The sequence below is a fragment of the Corythoichthys intestinalis genome, chromosome 15, assembly GCF_030265065.1.
Source record: "Corythoichthys intestinalis isolate RoL2023-P3 chromosome 15, ASM3026506v1, whole genome shotgun sequence".
In the NCBI taxonomy this organism is placed as follows: domain Eukaryota; kingdom Metazoa; phylum Chordata; class Actinopteri; order Syngnathiformes; family Syngnathidae; genus Corythoichthys; species Corythoichthys intestinalis.
Window position 1 is genome coordinate 39,008,171 of NC_080409.1, and position 22,119 is coordinate 39,030,289.

Here is a 22,119-nt window from a genome sequence, read left to right on the forward strand (position 1 = left end):
CTCGGTGGTGTTAGCACCACATGTATAGAGAACTAGATGCGAAATGACACTTGCCGGCGTTAGTAAACAGCCGCGATCTTCTCTGAAAGGCTGTTGTAGTGAACCTTCCGAGTGAAATTAATTGACTTTTTATTTAAAATACTCCTAAATCGGCAAAATCTTGACTTGACTCCATCTTTAAATGATGAAACAGTTTTAAAACTTTCACATGTCGAAAGTAGACAGAAGGGAAATTATGGAATAACGGAGCAATTTTAACAACTTTTAACGGTTGACTCACAACATTAAATTAATTGAATGTAGTTTAAGGCTGCTGATACAGAATGGTGACTTGAGTATTTTATTTACTTTTTTCAACTGTTAACTTGATACTGAACTAGTAGTTTGATTTAGCCTGAGAGAGGGTGCGCATCAATAATTGATTTATAATCGAATCGTAGCCTCTGAATGGTAATCCAATCGTTAGGTGCCCAAAGATTCCCACTTCTAATAATAAGGGAATATTTGCTTTTCCCATTCATTATTTTTGAGTACAATAATTAGTAAAGAAAAATAACAGTTAACGTAACTGTTAACTGCAGGACGGCTGCGACGCTGCTTGGTGGAGGAGGGTATCCTGACATGAAAAACGGCAACGGGAACGAGGTACTGTTTACGCGACTGAAAAAAAAACTAACAAACGACTTGGGACAAAATGCCAGACTTTCAGGCATCATAATGTTAATCGGGTACGTCGCAACCCGGGGACTACCTGTAAAGTGCAAAACTTATAAACTTACAAAATGTATATTTCTCTCCCCTAGGCATATGCCAGTTACCGGTTTTAAGGTTTACCGTGGTATGAAAACGTCACGGTTTCAAAACCACTAAAATTAATGATTAAAAGTAACTGAAATCAACAAAACCAATACATTTAAAACGTTGTACAATAGTATTTTTACACGTGTGAGTAGCTTTATTAGAACGAACACAGCAGAATGTGAGGAAGTCATATCCATGAACACCATGAAAAGGTTCGCCAAAAACAAAACACACATTTTCCTTTCAAATTCAAAATACAAACTAACAAAGTTCGTCAAAGTTCATAAATCTCACGGCACTGAGAAACAAGCTAGAATGCAGGAAGAGGGAGAACATCAAAGATCGCTAATTGCGACAGATGATCTTGCTGTAAGCATAATGGCAAGGTCTCACTCCCGATGTTTTTTAGATGAAACCTTTACACAACAATATTAACATTTTAACTAACATACGTTTTTAACTTAATAAATTATGAATTCTTTATGTCTTTTCAACACAAAGGCATGACATTTTGACACAGTGGCTGAAAATGGCGAAACTTTACTTGAGCTTTTTGCCCCCTCTAAAAAAAAAAAAAAAAAGTTGTACAGTCGATATATTTCAATTTTACTTCCTAGTTGTTGTTTTTTTTTTTCAACTTTTTTATAGCAATTATTTTTGTTCTTATTCTAATTTTGAGCAACCTGAGCTGTGGATATGGATATTCTAACATTTTTATTGATTTTAATTTTATTTAAAATATTTATTTTTTGTTTATATATTTTAGCATTATATTCATGTTCCAATTTGCAACTATGTTCTGAAAAATTAATTTTAAAAATCCCCCCAAAAAGTTGTTGTTTTTTAACCCATACATCTGAAAATACCACATTTTGGAGCTACAATTGCAATACCGTGATACCATGAAACCGTGGTATTTTTCCTCAAGGTTATCGTACCGTCAAAATCTCATACCAGCACATGCGTACTCTCCCCATATTTGTGCTGTAAGCCCCCAAATACAAAGTAACAACTGTACAAACAAACTCTTTCTCATGGAATAATCTTTTGAATGACTGGTAGCTTGATTTCTTTGGCCAAAGAAAAACACTAAAATTCATTCATAAAATCCATTTATCGCCCATGATTAAACATAAAAGCTCAACACTGATTGGTTGTTGTCACGCACATTTTCGCTACATTTGATCAAAGAAACAATCGACCTCAATTTTTTCTCAATAGACGTCTGTCCGTCAAAGTGATCGTTCACTGTATTTATACATCACACCAGTACGCGTGAAAATGAATGACAAATTTTCCCTGAATTCATCAGTACTGTACATCGAAAATGACAGTTTGCGTTTCACTTTATGTGAGCCGTCACACATCATAAAACGTGTATGTGTGTCCGTGTGCGAGTGTGTATTCACTGCCATTCACTACAGTCAACTGGGGCTAATTTGCCAGGGAGGGGGCGTCTCAGGCCTGAGGGTTATGTTTGAATGCACATATTATTAATGTGGAGGGCCACACACGCACTTACACAGTCTAAGGAGGTCAGCAAGTTTAAAGGTAGGCGTTAGGGGGAGGTGGTGGTGGGGGGGGGTTGTCGGCATCAGTCAAGGCAAAACCAAACTGAGAATGCAGTGTGATGCCTGAAACCTCCATGTTTGCACACACAGTTGTGTGTTTACATCCTGCTGCTGTGTGTGTGCGCGAGAGACAGAGGGGGTGATTACCTGGGGGGGCACAACCTAGGCAGCAGCTTTTTATATAAAGTGCCTTCTGTTTTACATGCAAACGTGCACGGACAGACGCGAATGCTCTGCAACCCAAACAGATTTTTTTCAGATGACCCCCACAAAATACACACGGAAACTCACACACTGCCCCGTGGCCTCGCTTGACTCTTAAGTGCACATCGTTAGCAATAACAGGCATCTTTAAACTAATATTGTAACGAACATGGGTTTTTATTCACTCCGTCCTTACAAAAATGCAACTGCAATACCTGGGGGGTACTCGCAAACTTTTTACAGGCAAATAATTCACATGTGCTCGTAAATATTGAAGACTTTGGGAGGGATTTGAGTTTTAACAACGAAACGGATTTAGCCTGCAACTCAGAATTTTGACTGTGCTCATAATTCAAATTGTGTCTCAAATCTTTCTTTCATCACTGAAATTATGGGAGGAAAAACATATGTTCCGGCCCAAAACAACGTTTTTGTATTGTGTATTTTAACTATTGAATAGTCATCAAATCTATTTAAAAAAGCTCTCGCTGAAAATCTGCTGACATCATCGACGTGAGACGCAGTGATGCAAGATTAAGGGGAATCCCCTGGCTTACGTTTCACTCCCCCCTCCCCTGCACAAAGAAAGAGTGGCCGAGACTTTCTTTGCCTTCACACAAAGAAAGCAGTTACTGTATTGTACTGAATGGACAGTGTTCACAGTGTCTGCTTGCATGACTGCCATGCATTCAAGGTGTCTTTAACAGACATTTCACTCAAAAGCAAGTTGGGAAAAGTTGGGTTATTTCTACAAACGGTGATAGACATGCAATCCATCGGCACTGGAAGGGCTGGAGGTGAACTAGGGCTGCCACAATTAATCAACTAATTAGTTATTAAATGAACTATTTTGACTGTCAAAGTAGTCATTTACAGACGTTGTTGACCTAAAAATTGTACAAATTAGGGCTGAACGATATTGGAAAAAAACTGACAGTGGGCTTGTGATATATATTGCGATATTAAAACTAGAAGAATTTTCACAAGATGACTTGAATCAATTCGAATCATGACGTGGGAATCGTGATACAACTCGTATCACCAGATATGGGGCCATACACACCCCTACTTGTAATGTTAAATATTTTTAATTTTAATTTAAAAAAAAGGAGGGGGGGGAAATCAGTATTATCTTCATTCATTTATGTATTTATTGCATTTGAAAAAAGAAGAAAAAAAAAACTGAGAAAATGAACATTGTTGGTACCTTTTTCATATTTATTTTTCCAAACCCCAAAAACAAACAAAAAAAAAACACAGGATGAAAGCAGACTGATAATTACCTTTGCCAGTAGGTCATACCCACTGGAGGCGGAGCTTATGTACAGCGGTACCTCGACACACGATCTTTTCGACATCCGACGTAAAATTTGACTCGTCGTTTGCTTCTACATCCGACGACATGCTCGAAATACGACGACATGACAGCACCGCGGACGGACGCACGGTAAATTTTCTTGTGAGAGAAATCAACACAGGTTTCAAAAAGGTTTAAATGAAGATGCAAATTATAGAAAAATATGAGCATGGGGTGGGCATCCGTGAACTGGCTCAACAATACATCTTCACGGTCCTCCTCCGACCACCGTTCGCCAGTCTTTATAAGTTAAGATGACAATTATTATTGTGGTAACATCGCCAAAGAAATCGCCAGCTTCGTCAGGTTTTATCATTTATCGTATTGGCCCGACTATAAGACTGTGTTTTTTGCACTGAAATTAGATTGAAAAAGAGGGGGTTGTCTTATATTCGCGGTCTAGACATTATACCCATTCACGACACTAGATGGCGCCAGATATCATTGAAGCGATGTTCTGTCATGACAGATCTCAGCTATTCTCAAGTTTAACCAGTTTGCATTATTTTATGGCAATGTTTTTCCTTATTCAGATTTGTTTCAAGACTACAGTTACAGTTAGACTTCACTTTGATGGTTAATGCAGTTATTGCAATTTTGTTGTTTTATCACAATTTGGTTTATTTACATTTCAAAAACAAGAAGCCATTAATTTATGAATGTGTATTCAAATGTTCAGATATTAAGATTAGAATGAGGCAAAATAACATGCTTTTTCTCTCCAATATATTGTTATAATCATTTGTTTCAGATGTACTGTAATTATTTTCTGTATAAAAATTAATTTGGTGTTCAAAAAGTCTTTTTTCAAACTTGAGTCTTGAAAAAGAGGGGGTCGTCTTATAATCAGGGCCGTCTTATATTCTGGCCAATACGGTATTTCAGAACTTATCCAACACAAAAACCTCCTGACCGCCAAAGTTGTCAGTGTTCTCAAGAAAACATTTAAAGCGAAAGTAAACTCTCAGCCGCTCCGCTCCCTCTATGTCACGTCGCCGTGCGTTCAGGTACAGAAAAAAATGTCCGCCACATTCGAACCCGATTTGTTACACTATTACGGGAATCATTATTATTATTATTATATCATTATTCCGATTTTTATTTAAAATTTATTTGTTTTGCTATGTGTAATTGCCATTTGTAATAGTACCAGCAGTATTTTTTTAAGGATTTAGTGTAGGTTTTTGGGCTGTGGAACGAATTAATGGGATTATAATGCATTCTTATGGGAAAATCCTGCTCGACATACGACCATTTCGACTTACAAACAAGGTCCTGGAACAAATTAACTTCGTAAGTAGAGGTACCACTGTATTTAGTTCTGCATGTTTTGATTTTTGTGCAAGATAACACAAAGACTAATAAAGCGATTATTAACAAACTTGCAGAGTATGTTTGTAACATGAAACAGAAGAGGTGATAAGATTTTGGGGTAACAAGGTCAAAGGTCACTGAGCTCAGCAAAAGGAATTAGGCGGTAAATAAGCTAACCCATTATAGTAGTTGATATGCTAAGAGAAAGGGTCAAAGGTCAAAAGATGCCAGAAATATTGCAGTGGTTTGAATTTGAGTGTAAATGAAATATTTTAGCAGCTTTCCAGAATATTCATGGTGCAATTTTTCTCTGTGTATACTTTTTGGTTCAATGCACATATATAATTAAAATGTAATATAACAGTAAATAACCGTAAACAACATGTGATGTATATATAAAAGTGCTACTCTAGAAAAAGGTAAAACGTAAATGGTAATTATTCAACTGTCAAAATACACTACAATGAATCATCATGTTTCAGTGTCATTGTCGGTAGTAGACGTCCAATCCATTTGAACTGGAAGGTTCAAATTGATAGGACATCCCCAACAATGACAGCCAATGATTAAAAAAAAAGTAAAAGAAAATAGTTTCATTTTCAAAAGTAAAGACAAACTGATGCTCTCCTTACAAACTTCCTTCTATTGTACCCAACGTGAACCAAACCCATGAACTCAAAGTAACCCAGGTATACACATGCACTCAAACACAGACACAATCGCATCACTATGACAACAAGCAAAAGATACTGACCCTGGATGCATTGCAGCGAGCCGTCCTCTGCCCGGATGGTGAACGTCTCACCCGGGTTCACCTGTACCAGGATCACCTGTGTCCAAACACAAATCCAAGTTTAGATGTGCTTAAGAATCCTAATCAGATGATTAAAAGGCGGCGATAACATTACGCGACCATTAAAAGCGCCGCCGCACATCCCATGTCCCCGCCTTACCGTCATATTGTCGGCATGCGGGTGGTTGAGTGTGTACACGTGGCTGTAGACATGAAACAGGTGACCCTCCATTGCACATACGCACACCGCCGCCTATGCGCTACAGGTGTGCCGCCTTAAAAAAATAAGCCCTCATATCCTGCCTTTGGAGTCGGCGTGCTCGCCCATCGCAGCGCCAAGCCGCTCCTCGTCCTCACACACGCGCACAATCGCACAGTTTCTGCTCTGTCTGCTGCAGCAGCGGTGGCGGCAGCTGGTGTTGCTATGGGAACCACAGTCGAGTACAGGGTGACCCACGTTTGCTAAGGACTGAGAATACCCCTCTGTTAGACCATGTGGGCACACTTCGTGAGTTGACTGAGTTTTGATATACAGTACATATATATTTTTTTCTTATCTCTTTTAATTTCAGTCCATCCATGAAAAAGACTTATTTGCCCTGATTTAGTCATTTTTTTCAGTCGTGCAAATAATGCACTAAAAAGAATTTGTCCATTATTGCCGATTTTCTGTTAAAATAAAGATTAATTAAATATTTTTTTCAATTGTACAAAGCAGTGTTGTTTTTGGCAGCCCTTTTAATTTTCGTCTTAGTCTTTGGCACGATAATACTTATTAGTCTTAGTCATCTCAAAATGTGTTTGTCTTATTTGAAAAATCAAGACTGGTTTCGTCTAGTTTTAGTCCACGTTTACTAAAAATGTTTTCGTCTGTAAAATTTCACTCAAAAAATAAATAAATGAATAAAGGTTTCCAACCATTTCGAATGAACATTGACAGACGAGCACATATTGTAGCATTTACAAGGACAATGTCAGCTTGGTGATAATACATACTCAGCAGGAAAAAAAGTACATTATTTTCAAGTTATTGGCTGGATGCCAGGAACAGTATGGAGAAAAAAAAAAAAAAAGTAATCCGAAAAGTCCGATAGTTTAATACGACGCTCGCCATTAGCAATAGCCTAATGCTAACGCAAACGTGAATGCAACGCTAACGCTACGAGTTACATTTAGTGTATGGTGATAACACACCACACACTCCCGGCATATTTACGTAAAATAAACGCTAAGTGCGCGTTTTTTGCTTTTAACCAAGAATCGAGACTGTTTCACGTCCACATCTATAAAGAATTCAGTGATTTAAGCATTTATTTTCAAGAATTTTCACTGGAAAAGCTGTTTACATCAGGCGGCTGCTGGCTACATTCACTAATAGAATAGCATTGTACTAATGCAAGTTTTAGTGTGACGAGACGAGAATGAGACGAAAATGTGCAATAGTTTCCATTTTTCACAATATGTACTATTTTATGTGTGGCTAGACTGCATCACAGCAGTGTCTGGTTGTGTCACTCGTATGACATGACCCCCACCCCCACTCACCAGTAGGGTTACCACCCGTCCCTTGAAATATTTGGGAATTAAATGTTGCGTTCCGTATTGAACCAATATGGAATGTATATGAATAGATAGATTTCTATGCATTTTAGGAGTTTTGGGGATGTCTCTTTTTTTCTACCTGTACAGCTTTGGGCGATTATTTCTACTTCTGAAAGGTGGCAACTCTACTCACCAGTGCAGTGTCCTTTCCACCCTCAAGGCTTGCACGGTACGATTATCTTGGCCAGAGAGAATATGCAATGTTGCTTTAGTCTTTAAAGGTCTGTGCTCAGTGATTATCACACACTCAATGTAACCATAGCATTAACATAGCATTCGTGTTCAGGTTAGCATTAAGCTAATGCTAACAGCAAGCGTCCTCTTAAACTCTCGGACAACATTTTTTTTTTCTTCGTCGCATCCAGGTGGGTTTAATTCATTGAAAATAATGTATCGTTTCCCTGCTGAGTGTGTATTATCACCAAGTCGGCGTTGTTCTGATCGACGCTACAATATGTTCGCCTGTTCATTCAAATGAATGAAATGAATGAAATGTTCATTCAAAATAAAACATTTATTTATCTATATATTCTTGGAGTCATATATTTTTTTTTATATTACAGACGAAAACAATTTTAGTAAACGTCAAGTAAAATTAGATGAAATTCGTCTTGAGTTTTTGTCAACTAGACAAAGACAAACTCATTTAGAGATGACTAAAATATAATCAAGACTAATAAGTATTATCGCCCAAAAGACTAAGATGAAAATTCAAAGGCCTGCCAAAAACAACACTGGACTATGCTATTTGTAATGTTACGGCATCTCTGATGTTTATAAAAGACCAATCGGTTTGAAAGCGGTTGAAAACTTAGCAATTTACAGCCCTTTTAAAGTGTGTACTTGTGACGGCCCTAGCCTTTTAACTACCGGTATGTTTTATTCTGAGAAGCCAACAGTCAGCTGATGTTCGCCTCTGCCAGGTGGCTGCTTCCCCTCCCACTGTGACGAAAGCTGATCGACGCCGGACGGACCGATGACGTTGCCGCCGCTGATTGGCCATGACGAAAGGGCGCCAAGCTTCAAAAACCAGGCGCTGTCCACACTCTGGGAGGTCGCATTTGACAGCATCCGTGCCGCGGTCCTCCTCGCCAGCTGTTTGCTCGCCATTCACTCTCGATCTTTAGTTTGATACACTCGCGATTTTTCGGTGAGGTGTTTAGTGTTTATTTGTTATTGGACCGTTTTTTGTTAACCACTTTAAATAAGAGCACTTAAGTAGTGGGGGTAAGCTGCTTTTTCTGTTCAACTTGTTTTCTCCTGTTTTTCTTGGTGCATGTGTGAAAGAAATTTTAAATATACTTATAAAACACATAACTGCTGTGATACTATATTCATTTGTTAAACTGTATTATTCCATGTCCGTGTGCTGTATTTCTTTGAACATAATACAAGGAGTTTCTGTCAACTGTCTTATCAGATTTTCACTCCCTTTTGGTGCCAGCTACAGCTTAGTTCCCAAGGTCGTAGCTCACTATGTTTTTCTGTGGAAAACCACCAGAGTTGATACTAAAGTTTCACTTTCGTTTTCGTAGGTATCGTTTCACTGTACGCATCCTTAGGTAACGCCCTTTCAACAGTATAACTGTCCAGTCTCTATTGTACTTCTTTGTACTTCTGGGTGATCACAGCTCCTGGCTGAATCACATCATTTTATACCCTTGATATACAGTGGGGAGAACAAGTATTTGATACACTGCCAATGGGTTTTCCCATTGGCAGTGTATCAAATACTTGTTCTCCCCACTGATTCTGATTCATTTCTCTCATCGAGCTATCGAATTGACACTTGTCTTGGAGTTCAAAGTTGAATTTCCCTGACAGTATGAAGCTAGGGTAGCGGCTATCTTTTCTTTATTTCCTTTTCACGATCAGGGTTTAGTTAGCGGGTGGGGTTTAAGTGCAGATTCCTTTTGTTTGTTATTTTGGCCTGGGCTTACCAGCTTCGTTCGTGTTTTGTATATTCTGTTCATTGCGATTTTGATTATTACAAATAAATTGTGTCCACTTGTATACGTGAGGCTTGTTTTATGTTACGCCCTTAGGAAGTCGTCCGTGGGACGTAATAGTACAGTAAAATTTACTATGTTATGTTGATAGAATAGCAGTGACAAAATGGTACACAAGTGATCACGGCTGTCCTGATTGGCTCACAGTGCGCATTACGCATTTAGCTCTAAATATGATACCTATGCCATTTGAAGGGCACTTCCTGTTTATTTTGGGCCAATTCTAAGTTAATTACATATGATTTTAGGGCGATTCCAAGTCACTTCCAAGAGTGATTTTTTTTTCCATTTTACAGACAGATGATCCTTTAAAAAAAATCTATTCTCGAAATGGCCAAGTCCAGATGTGTGTTTTAAAATCAGCTATGCACAAAAGTTTGCCAACTCCTGAGTCCTGATATAGACAGTCCATCTCGGGAAGATGACAGACAAGCCTTCAGACTCAACACACACACACGCGTAGATAAATGTGTATAATCATTGGTCTCCATCTCTGGTTGCACACTAAGTTTAGGCTGCAGCTCTTTGGAGTTGAAAAATAAAAATGTTCAAAAAAAAAAAAAAAAAGCACTAAGTGCTAGCGTTTCTCTGCCAAAAACACCCCCATCACCTCTAACCACTACCACCAGTGGGGGGTTATGGTCTCTCCGGAATACGTGGCCTGCTCCGCATTGAGTGTTACAAACAGTAAAGTTCAAGTATAGAGACTTGGAGGTAGAATGAAGTCATTGATTAAATAGCAAATCCAATAGTAGCAAACATGACACAAGCGCTTACTCATGAAACTAAAAATAGACACTTTATAAATGTATGCATCTGTCAGTGTCCCACAGGAAGTGACTCAGCTCTAAGTGACTCTGCCGCATGTGGGATATGTGTGTGTTCTTGAAGTCTGTTAGTATAAAAGGAGGTCTTAACACCCAAACTTTGATTAGCTAAACGATTTCGTACATTTCATAAAATGCTAGTGTGTGTGTGTGTGTGTGTGTGTGGGGGGGGGCTTAATTGACATACACCCTTTTGATGGGATATTTTGATTTACACAAGAAAAATGGGTGTCTTTCAAATGTTTGGGTGGTACCACTGTTGGCATTTCACGACTCCACAGAGGGTGGTATGGACAAAAAATTTAATTTACGAGTTGTTTCCACTACCCTGTATTTCAAAGAACAATTAAAAGTTTTCAATGCTGAACAAAGTAACTGCTATTTCCATCCTGCATTGTGTTCAAAAGCTGTTTTGAATTAAATCCGTGTGTCCTCATCGCCTCCTATTTATGCAGTCAGCCCTCTAAAACTAAATTATAAATAGGAAAAGAAACAAAAACATTCTTTTGGGATAACCCATTTAGAGCTGAAACGAATACTCGAGCAACTCGAGTAACTCGAATTTAAAAACTGATCCGAGTAATTTTATTCACCTCGAGTAATCGTTTATTTTGACAGCTCTAAGCATCACGTTTTGCTCGGACTACTTTTAATGCGGGACAACGCGTTGATGTCGCGCGCGGAGAGGAAGAAGGGGTAAAAAAAAAAAAAAAAAAAAAAAAAAAAAAACTTACTGCAGCCGGAAGCCGCTACAAACGACGCCAACGTTGTTAAATACTAGCCCGCACAATGCTACGTTGGTAGCAGGTAGGGTCTGCTGCGTCTCATCGAAATCACATGTATGTTGAACTAGATGCGCAATGACAGACTCGGCCGCGTCTGGGCAGCGTTAGTAAACAGCCGCCATCTTAAAGCAGTAGAGCGCTAAGCGCTAATTAAGAGCGCTAAGCGCTAATAAATAAGATTAACATTACTGTCACTACTAGCTCACGTAACGTTAGCCCTGCGGAGGGCTAGGTTTCTATTAATTATGACCACTGTCGATGCGTGGCTAACGTGTCTTACATACAGGCTTTAACATAACATAGCGTTGTGGAGTGATGAGGGTGTAAAATAAAAACTTAATAATGCTAACTATCAATTTTAGCTCAGTAGTCATTGCTGGATAAAACACCAAGTAGCACTGGTCCCTAATGTGCTCCAATACAGCCTGTATCATACATTTATTTTGAACACTGCAAAAACTCACAATCCTATCAGGACTTACAGTTTAGACTAACTTAAAACTTAACTAGAACTTAAAAATGGCTTGACACCAATAGAAATTCAATTGAAACACGTGGGAAAAAATCCTACCTTTTAAGTGATGTGTGTTATCAAGCGTAACGGCATTTTTAGGTAAGATATATTTACGTATAACTTTATTCTTCCCATTCTAAAGATGAGCACATGTGCTGGACGTTATTCCCTTTCCTGCTGTTCTGCTTTTCTTATCCTACAGTATTAGGGCACTTTCACATTAGACTAAGAGGACCAGGGTCCAGTTGGAGAGCTACCTTGCAACAACCCCAGAAAAAACTTATTGAAAAAGTTCAGGATTCACACTGCGCCATCTGAACTTTTAGAGTAGCGTCACATAGACGAAACGTGTAGTGCTGCAACGATTGATCGATTAACTCGAGTAATTCGATTAGAAATAATGATTCGAAATAAATTTTCCGGCTTCGAGTATTCGTTTAATTAAAGTGGCACTACAATACACTGCCTTCTAGTGGCAACAGTGAATATGACATAACTCATTTCACATGGCTGAATCCAGCTGCTCCCTGTTAAGACCAACGTGAGCTCTGTTTTTGTTAGAAAAATGTCTTTTTAATGCATTGGTAATTTAGTTTATAGGTATATTTAGCCGGTTTTTGTGGGATTGTGTTTGAACCATTTGTTAAGAGCATTGTGGGAAAAAAAAGTTAGCATTCTATAGCATGTAAGCTACCGGACTTTTGCTATCTAACCTAGCCAGTTGTTCTTTTGTTGTATTCAGATCTTCATTTATTTATTTTTTTTATATCGTTTGAGGCTCAGCTCAGGTATTTTAATTTTTGATGTTCCTTAACCGATTACTCGATTGTTCGAACTAACTAGTTCATCGATTAATCGACCCCTAAAATAATCGATAGCTGCACTCATTGATTGGACAAATAAAAGAGGAAATGTTTCCGTCCTGGTGGGTACGTGTTGCAAGTAATGTAGCATAAATTAAGTTGCCGCTCGGCAAGCGGCGGGTCGGCCCCTCCCGACTCGATGCTGAGTGAGTGAACTGGAGTATATAAAAAATGGGGGAAAATTAAACCACGAAAGGGACAGCATAGTACCCCAAATTACATAGGCATGCAATTTCTTTCACTTTCTTGAGTTTTTTGGACTGTCAAATTGTCACCACTTCCAGGAGAGTGAGACCCACGAAACGGCCGCCCCAAGACGCTCCGCCTGTCTCGGTCACTGTTATAAGCGCACCCTGCTCCGCTTGCGCTTAAAGCGGACGGCGACCCACGATTTTTGAAGGGACCACAATTCGTTTGTCTGGTCCGAACTGGAGATGCAGACGGACGCGCGTTCACATTTACAAAATGAAGCGAACTATCTGAGAAAAAACTGGTCTATTTAAAAAGGACAAAACAGAGCAAGTGTGAAAGTGCACTTAAAGACAGCTTTGACTCTGACACTACTCTTGCTTTTCGGCCGCTTCTATAAAGTAATAAAATTTGACTGGACTTTGAGATGTAAAAAATATTTCTTTTAGGCCAAAGAAGAAGTGCAACTTTTGAATTAATTATTTGTATATCGTCCGAAATTTAAAAAATAAATACTTAAAAAAACACAATCTGATTAAATGGATTTATCACCCAGGCGTATTGGAGGGTCATTCATCCTGCAACAGGCCATTTTTGCTAACACGGCGAGTTTTGGTCAGGCTTTATTACCGCAGCAGCACCCATTAAGACTGTGTCTTTGTGTCTACGTAGATGTGAGCATGTTGCAACCTGAGGCATCGGCGTGTCCCGAGAGTGTGTTTTTACCTGCTGCGCTGCGTCACCGTTAACCATGTGCGGCATGAGCGGGACCTCCCCGTTTAGGAGAGGCGGCGGAGCCAAGTCCAGTGGAATCTGGTCTGTCATCATCATTGTGACGTACATTCATGGAGAAATTCACTAAACTGCCCTACCTGGAAAAGTACACAGAGCAACACGCGTCAGGCACAGAGGTATGCACAGCATGACATTGTATGTTAAGTGTATTTCCCTTTACGTCATGCATTTACAAACCTTCCCACCATTGTTAAAATGTTTGGTCGGGAATAGTTAGTTTCAGAAGCACAGATTAAGATATACATCAAATCCATTAGATGTGGTTTGTGTGTACATAGATTCTGCAATAATAGAAAGGCCTCACACAAAAATCAAAAGTGATTCCTTAAGATGTGGATGATCCAACTCAGTGCTTTTCAAGGCATCATACCTTGGAAAACTCAGGAGCCAAATCAGTGGCCACTTTTGCATGCAACCAATAATGCAGTACTTCTGTTATTAAAAAGCCCTGAAAACATTTCAAATCACGACTATACTGTATTCATATCCGGTTAAAAAAAAAAGATGATTCCCCTATAGTTGAGTCAATTGTTGTTTACATCAACAATAACGATAACGAAAATATTTTGTTGGCGTACAAATTTTTCATGACAATGACGAGCTAAAAACATGGCTTAGGAGACTAGAACATAATGAGAAGAATGCCAGTTTTTGTCTGACGAGACAAAAACTGTGACATCGTTTGTCAAATGTTCACAATGCGTGACATTTTCATATTGTACGTGGAGTATGTCAGCTTGCATCGTAGCAGTGTTTGGGTCGTGTCACTTATGTGAGATGTGCTGCACCTCTCCCTCACTCTTTTCACCGGAGTTTAGGATATATCTCAAGCTAGGCTGCTCTTCATCTTGCTTGTTTAAAAACACTAAGATTTGTTTTCTTATCTTGACAAGAAAGAATGTGCTAAGTTGCATTCGCCTTTAAAGGTCTGTGCTGAGTGATCATCAGACGCTAAATGTTAACTCCTAGCGTTAGCGTAGCATTCACATTAGCATTAGCACCAGAATGGCGAGTGTCGTCTTAAACATTAGCCGGTTTAATACAGCGCCACTTGGCTTTTCTTATCAGTAAGTCCAGAGGATGTTAAACACTCAGAAAAAAATTTTAAATACTTTTTTTAAAATACATACAGCTCATGGCTTATAGGTAGGTTTATTACAAAATTATGTACAGCTTTTCCTGCTGAGTGTATTATCATCACAAAGTTAGCGTTGTCCTTGTAGATGCTGCAATATGTGCTCATCTATGTTCATCGAAATTGTTGGACTAAAACTTTTGAATTTTACAGACGAAAACATTTTGAGCAACTGTCGAATTAAACTAGACAAAATTAGTATGCGATTTTGTCGACTAAAACTAAATAAAGATGAAAAAAATTTGAAATGACAAAAAATACGACTCAGACGGTTGTATTTCTGTCCAAAAGGCTTAAGACAAAAATTTAAATGGCTTCCAAAAACAACACTGGTTGAGTCCTATCCAAAAGCAATTTTTTTGCCATGTAAATAAACCCATTATTGCTCTTGAAAGGAGCTTTTCTGCATGCTCCATTCGCAAAGGAATCTTGGGTTTTTGTGTAGGACCTACAAGGAAATAGTTTTTGCTTCATGACACATGGTGAAAACCAACGACAAAGTTTTTGGGAGTGACCGGGAAACTTGTGACTTCATGAGTGTAGTGCAGGGGTGTCAAAGGGGCAATTTACATGGCGACTCTGCGAAACAAAGACGCAATGACTGTGTTGCGGAGTGGCTTCGCGTGCATATGGTGTCGGCGAAGACGAAAAATTCTGAATCCTGCCTCCAAAGTGGAAGAATTCGATTGCGGGGGATTGAAGAGGGGCTTTCTCCGCATGCATATCAAAGGCTCCCGCGGCGCGAGACCGCGTCGATAACATCAGCACTCGTACACGTCACATTGGGCGTGCGCAGCGGTGATACTAAACATTAAAAAAAGCAAATATGGCGGAATGTCGGCTTTGATATACTGTTTTAATAATATTTTTAAATTAAATATGTTGAATGTTTCCATTTTTGTGCCTTTTTGAGCAAAAGAAAAATGCCATTGCTTCGAATGGTCGGGCATATTTTTTTCCGGGTTGAGGAGCTTGGTGGTGTCAAAGTGTCACCTTGTAAATCTGAACTGCCCCCTAGGGCTTGGCATGAATACTACAGCGTGTTTATGCGGAATTCCGACACTGTTCGAATGGAGACGGGCCCATATAAATGCAAATTTGAAATTTTTCGTATTCTCGGAGAGTCACCATGTAAACGGCACCAAAGTCAACTCTGCTGTGGGCCACATCATCGTTAAGTTTCCTTCGGATGGCCAACACATCTCCCAACTTGTCACGATTGATTGATGTCATTGTAAGACATTGTTGACCGAAAAAATTGTCCAAATCTTTTTTTTTTTTTTTTTTTTTTAATGAAACCTATCCCAGTTAAAACAGACTTTCTGTCAATGGCAGTGAATGAGTTAAACAGATGCCTGATCTGAAGTATAATAAATAAACTGTCTTTATTAGCGCCTGGTAATGCGTGCATATAAACACCGCATTTATCATTGTGATAGTCAATGACACATACAAACACACGCAGCTGTGTGTCACTACCCGTCTTCACTTTCAACCTCACATCCTTTCGCACCAACAAGTCTTTAAGGGGGTAAGTACATCGCACAGCTGTGGCTCACACTGTTGCACCATAAACATACGCACGCCACCATCACCCTTGCCACGCTGGCACCGCCTTTGCCGATTTAATCACACGTTCGGCCTCTATAGTCTCTTTCTGCAGCCGAGCCACGCTCCCAGCTCGGCCTGGCCATCCTGCCTCCAACACATGCGCATTTATGTAGCTTACAGGACACATCGCAGATAGAAGGTAACGCCACAAACGGCGCAGCCAGGAAAAAAAGAAGAGCGAGATGGAGGAGAGTGAGAAGAGAGAGGTTAAACAGCTGTGACTAAGCGTGGCATGTGCAAACGTGGCAAAAACTACAAAAAATTACGCTTCAACTCAGAACAATGCATCAAAATCCATAAGTCAACTACGCTTTGCTTTTATGTGAAGAAAACCATGTCCAAGGCGCATTTGACACAGGTCTGCACCGTATTCATCCCAGTTGAACACAATTAATATAAAGCACAGACAAGACTGAAAAAGCAATTTCTGCTCTTAAATTAAAAAATAAACTACTGTATTTTAAGCCAAAATAACTGTTGTGTTTGATAGAACAATATGTCTATATGCTGCAATAGCAGATTCATGGCGCATTAAGCCCTCAAACTATTTTTAATTTGTCCGTTTTAACCTGGAAACCCCCATTTACAGACATCGTGCAACCGCTTTTGTTTCAGCCCAGCCATAAAGAGATGTAATGATATTTCTTATTCAAAATGTCTGTCATTTTTAGCTTAGAATCATTAATGGATGTCTAATATTTCATTATAAAAAAAAAAAAGACGACTTAAAAAAAAAATTCTTTACTTGCATATTTTAAACTTTTAAACAAATTACGTCACAATGAAAAAAACAGTTCCTCTAAATAAGTCATGGATATCTACCTCATAACTATGGCTTAATTTCATTTATTTTGTTACTGTCGCATTTTCCCCGATATGTTAGATGATAAATAATTGATCCAAACAAAGAAAAATTGGGAAAAAAACGTTTAAAAGGGTAAATATATAAAAAAGAACATCTCGACCACTACTTAATGTCTGCGATTTCTGCATCACGACCCTTATTATATGACCATGTTTCACCCATAAAATCCTCCAAAAATCCGGCTGAGGCCATTCACATTTGTCTTGACACTCGATGATACATGCTACATGGAGTTTTTGGAACGAAACAAGCTAAGTAAGCGATAATATCTCGTTAAAATCATGGCTTCTTTAATTCTGCTCTCGCGTGCTCTCACATCCAGTTAGGGTTTTGCTGTTTTTTTTTTTTTTTAAATGCCCTCCTGTTAAAAAAAATTCTTCCACCAGAAAATTGAGATTTTAAGCGCTTTCCAATGATGTATCACACATGCATATAGGACAATTTTGAAATTTGGCCAAATTGGGGGGGGTCTCAGAGCAGAACTTCAAGTCACTTGAGTGTTTTCCGCCATAAATATATTTACTGTGTATCTTCTTTACATTCATGTACCAAAATGTACAATGGAGGTTTTTAAAACTTTCCACTTAAATTTTTATTATACGTCACGTACAAAGTAATATTGTTTTACAGTTGCATTTACAATAGAGCTGCGATAAACATTTCTTTTGTTAATCACCTGTTATTTTTACAACCAATTTTTTGTTTCATACACTAAATCACTTATTTAATGTTATATTACTCTGACTATGAATAATACGTACAGTACGTTTATGAATGTTTCAAAGTAAAATCAAGATGTTTGCAGATATCTTATTTTGAAGAAGAACAAATATACCGAGTCAGGTTTTATCGAGGTCCACGGTAGGCCTGCACAATTAGGCATGTGCCGGTATGAGATTCTGACGGTATGATAACCTTGAGCAAAAAATATCATGTTTCACGCTATCACAGTATTGCAATAACAGCTCCAAAGTGTGTTACTTTGACATATCTGGGTTGAAAAAAAACAAACTTTTTTTCCATTTAGCAGGATTTTACCATATTAGCAAATTGGAACATAAGCATAATGTTAATTTAAATTTTAAAAAAAATAATAATAAATAAATAGAAAACATAAATATTCAAAATGAAATAAAATGCAGTCTTTTAGGTGAGCGTAAACCACAGCCACAGCTCAACATTATTACCATCAGTACGAAAATAATTGAATTATTTTCCATAAAAAGCACATGTGTATGACTGTTATTATGTTTACACTATACACAAGTCTTTCTCAACACAGTTGCCAGAGAGAGAAAAAAATTGTTTACCACCGCTAGACAAACTAAACACGCTGACTCAACTCTCGTAGCTGGTGGAAAACGTTCATGATATTGTTTACTAACCTCTAATTTTGTATAAATGCGAAATCATATTGGAGGTACTGCCTCGCCGGCAACCTTCCTCAAACATGTTTTACGTGTCGGTGGGCCCTCCTCCTCTAAGCCACTTGTAACTTTTCTGTTGCCAAAGAATTCCCATACCAGGGATTTCGTTTTCTTCGATGGGGGAAAATTTTCAGAAGTTTCACCTCCTCCAGCCATCGTGTAGCACAGATGACTCCCTGACACTAAGCAACAACAGGTGGGGAAGGGTTGAGCCTGGCAGCTGCAGGCGAGGAATTTCTCTTTGGGACATAAAAAATACCTAATACCGTGGGGATTGTACGACAGAAATTTTTTGCAGTTTTGAAACCGTGACATTTTCATACCATGGTATACCTTGAAACCGGTATATAGTATACCAGTAATTGGCACATGTCTATGCACAATATAGTATATCATTTAAACATGGCCGTCGCGGTGAGCGCATGCGCAACAGTCCAATCGCCGGAAGTGCAATTTTATTTTTTTGATGCAAACTTTTGTTTGCATTCTTAAAAGTAGAAGGTGAGACATGGCCTACTGGATCCCTTTTATATACAGCAATCATCATCATTCACAGGTGAACCCCCAAAGCCTGGATTAAACGGTATTATATGAATATAATACGTATGGTCATGGTGAGTCAACCAAAGTCTTCCCAAACAAAGCTATTCAAGTCATCAGGTGAAAATTCTTCTAGTTTTAATATCATAATATATCGCAAATCCCTAAGAAGTCACAATGTTATTTTTCCCATATTGTTCCCTAGACCAGGGGTCCCCAACCTATTCCACAAAGGCCCACTGTGGGTGCAGGATTTAATTCCTACCAAACAAGATGACAACACTTTTTCCCCAATCTGGTGTTTTACAAGTGCAATCAGTTGACTGCAGTCAGGTGTGTCTTGTTTTAGCAGAAGCCTCATTGGTTCAACTGTCTCTGCTGGATCGGATGGAACAAAATCCAGGACCCACAGTCGGCCTTGAGGACTGGGTTGGAGACCCCTGCCCTAGACTACAGAAATCCGAATACCTAGTACAGTGATACCTCGGCTCACGAACGCTTAAGCTCACGAACTTTTCGCCTCAAGAACATTAAATTCGCGAGCATATAGTCTCTGCTGGCGAACTAGTTTTCGGCGGACGAACCAAGCCACGCGGTCGGACAGCGCCACGAGAAGCTGACGCACGCTCACGGCGTCCCAGTTCGTCCCCTCCCTTTCGTTGAGTGCGGACGTGGTTTGTGTTTGATAGACATTTTGGACCATATTGAGTGTACTTTTGCTATTATGGGACCGAAAAAGAGTTACATACAGTCCTTATGGAAGGTGACTCGTGTTACCAATTCGCCCTCGACTGGTAATTGGCGGTGCTTTCAGCTTCCCACCGTCGTGAGAAGTGGACCGGCGAGTCACGTTGGCTCGTTGTCGTCGGTTGTCTTCGGTGCGCCCGATGGCGGCTTGCATACAAACACCCAGAGGTGTCGGATGGCTTTTTGTGGGCACTTTTATTAACAACCAAAAGCATGCGGGGGGCACAGCAGTGGAGTCTACGCTAACTGCGCACTTTGCCGGTAACACTCTCCTTCCAAACAGTAACTCCCTCCCTCCTCCTCCCACTCCTCCCACTCCCATACCATCGCAAAGGTAAATAAAACAACTTTATTATACAGTACAGTTTATTTCTTTAATTATAATACAATAGCACACTTATTATACATAAAATAAGGTATATTTTTGTGTAGTTTTAAGGCTTATTTAGTAGAAAATTATGTTTTATGGGGACCTGGGAACGGATTATTCTCATTTTAATGGTTTCTTATGGGAAATAAATGTTCGGAAGACGAACTTTTCGCCTCACGCACACTTTCTGGGAACCAATTATGTTCGTGAGCTGAGGTATCACTGTATTTTTCTTTCTGAAATTTTATTTTAAAAATCAACAAATTAACAAAATTAAAAAAATAACGAATATTTAGTTTTTTTGTTTTGTTTTTAATTTTAAAAAATATGAGAAATTTTAAAATGATAAAGTTTACTGTTTATATTTACAAAAATGGAGGGAAAAAATATATTTGCTGTCGATATGCTCAAGAGAATTTGATCAATATTTATACAATGAAAAACAAAACAAAAAATAGTAAGTCAAAAATGTTTCTACATCAATTATCAAAAGCTAATTTGATAACCGATTAGATGTCGATGAGTCAATTAATCGCAGCAGGTGTTGTATTGATAAACGCACAACAGCAATATGAGGTATAACACCAACTGGAACAGTACTAAGATGCCATTTTTGATGTCCTAAATGTGATTTCCCAAGGTGCTGTTACTTTCAGGAAAATTCCACTAAACACCAACAATCACTCACTTGATGTGAGTAAAAGTAACAAACACACACACAGACACTGCAAGACAGCCATGACCTCAGCGCACGTCTTACTCATACAGTCACACACACTTTGCGTGTACTTTGAATATTCCCAAGCAAAACTGCACGTAGCGAGCTAAAGAGCTTTGTTGGTCAATTGTAAGAGCATTTACAACAAATACAAAAAAGGTTAAGTCCAACTTAGCCTGGAAAGGAATAGGTGAGCTTTTGTCTGGTAGAGGTGCAAGCTTGCTTTAATCTCATTTTTGTTGTGTCTGACGCCATTAGTGGCCTTCCAGGAAGCGTACTGATGACTTTTTCACTCACCGCAAATGATCCTGCTCATAAACGGACACGCCGGTGAGCTCAACTCCCTTCACAAATAGCAGCAGTTTGACGCATAGTGAACACGTCATTAGACCAGTGTTTTTCAATGGGTGAGAGATCATCAGGTGTGGCGCGAGAAGTTATCCAATATTGCTTTTTCTGTTTCTTTTTTTTTTTTTTAAACGTCCTTGGACGGAGTTGCAGTCGGAAAGAAGGAGTAGGTAAAAGGTTGCGGTTGTGTACAAATAAGCAGGGTATTGCTCGTGTCGCATTCAAGACCTGCTCAGATTTCTAACCATCAGCAACCTTGCTGTCCGCTAAAATGTTGACCCCAGCATGTCCTTTTTATTTCATCCATATGTGAGTCCGTCAATACTCCCCCTTTGTTTTATTCCAACACATTGTTGAGGACAGCAAGGCGACTGATGGCTAGAAATCCAAGCAGTTCTTGAACGTGACACGAGCAGTTAGTTGCATTTGCCCTTGTTTCAAAACAAGTCGATTGACTATTTTGTTCACCTCCATGAAAACACAGAGAAACGGGCAACTTTTTTGAGAAACACTCCAAAGGTAAATGAGAAAGCCCTCAAAGCCTTGTTGCTAAACTTGTTGCTGAATCCAAAAAGAGACAATACTACCTGCCTGCAAGGTCATTGTCAGCGAGATGCTTGCCCCTGATGCGATTAAAGACATTTCTAAAGTTCCCTCTGTCTGACAATTCTGAGCTTTTCAAGCCTAACTGCTATAAAAACAATAAAAACAGAGCGAGACTAAGAGCTGTTGAC

General features: G+C 39.0%; 1 protein-coding gene across 4 annotated transcripts in view; it reads right to left on the bottom strand.

Moving 5' to 3' along the window:
* fndc3ba (fibronectin type III domain containing 3Ba) overlaps nt 1–22,119 on the bottom strand; it is a 189,620-nt gene that overhangs the window by 126,870 nt on the left and 40,631 nt on the right. For all 4 annotated transcript variants that reach the window (XM_057859806.1, XM_057859805.1, XM_057859803.1 and 1 more), the window contains exons 2-3: nt 13,556–13,701; nt 6,002–6,077 (exon numbers count right to left, since the gene is read on the bottom strand). In XM_057859806.1, coding sequence (XP_057715789.1) covers nt 6,002–6,077; nt 13,556–13,672 — 193 coding nt within the window. In that variant the 5' untranslated portion in view covers nt 13,673–13,701. The remainder of the gene's footprint in view (nt 1–6,001; nt 6,078–13,555; nt 13,702–22,119) is intronic.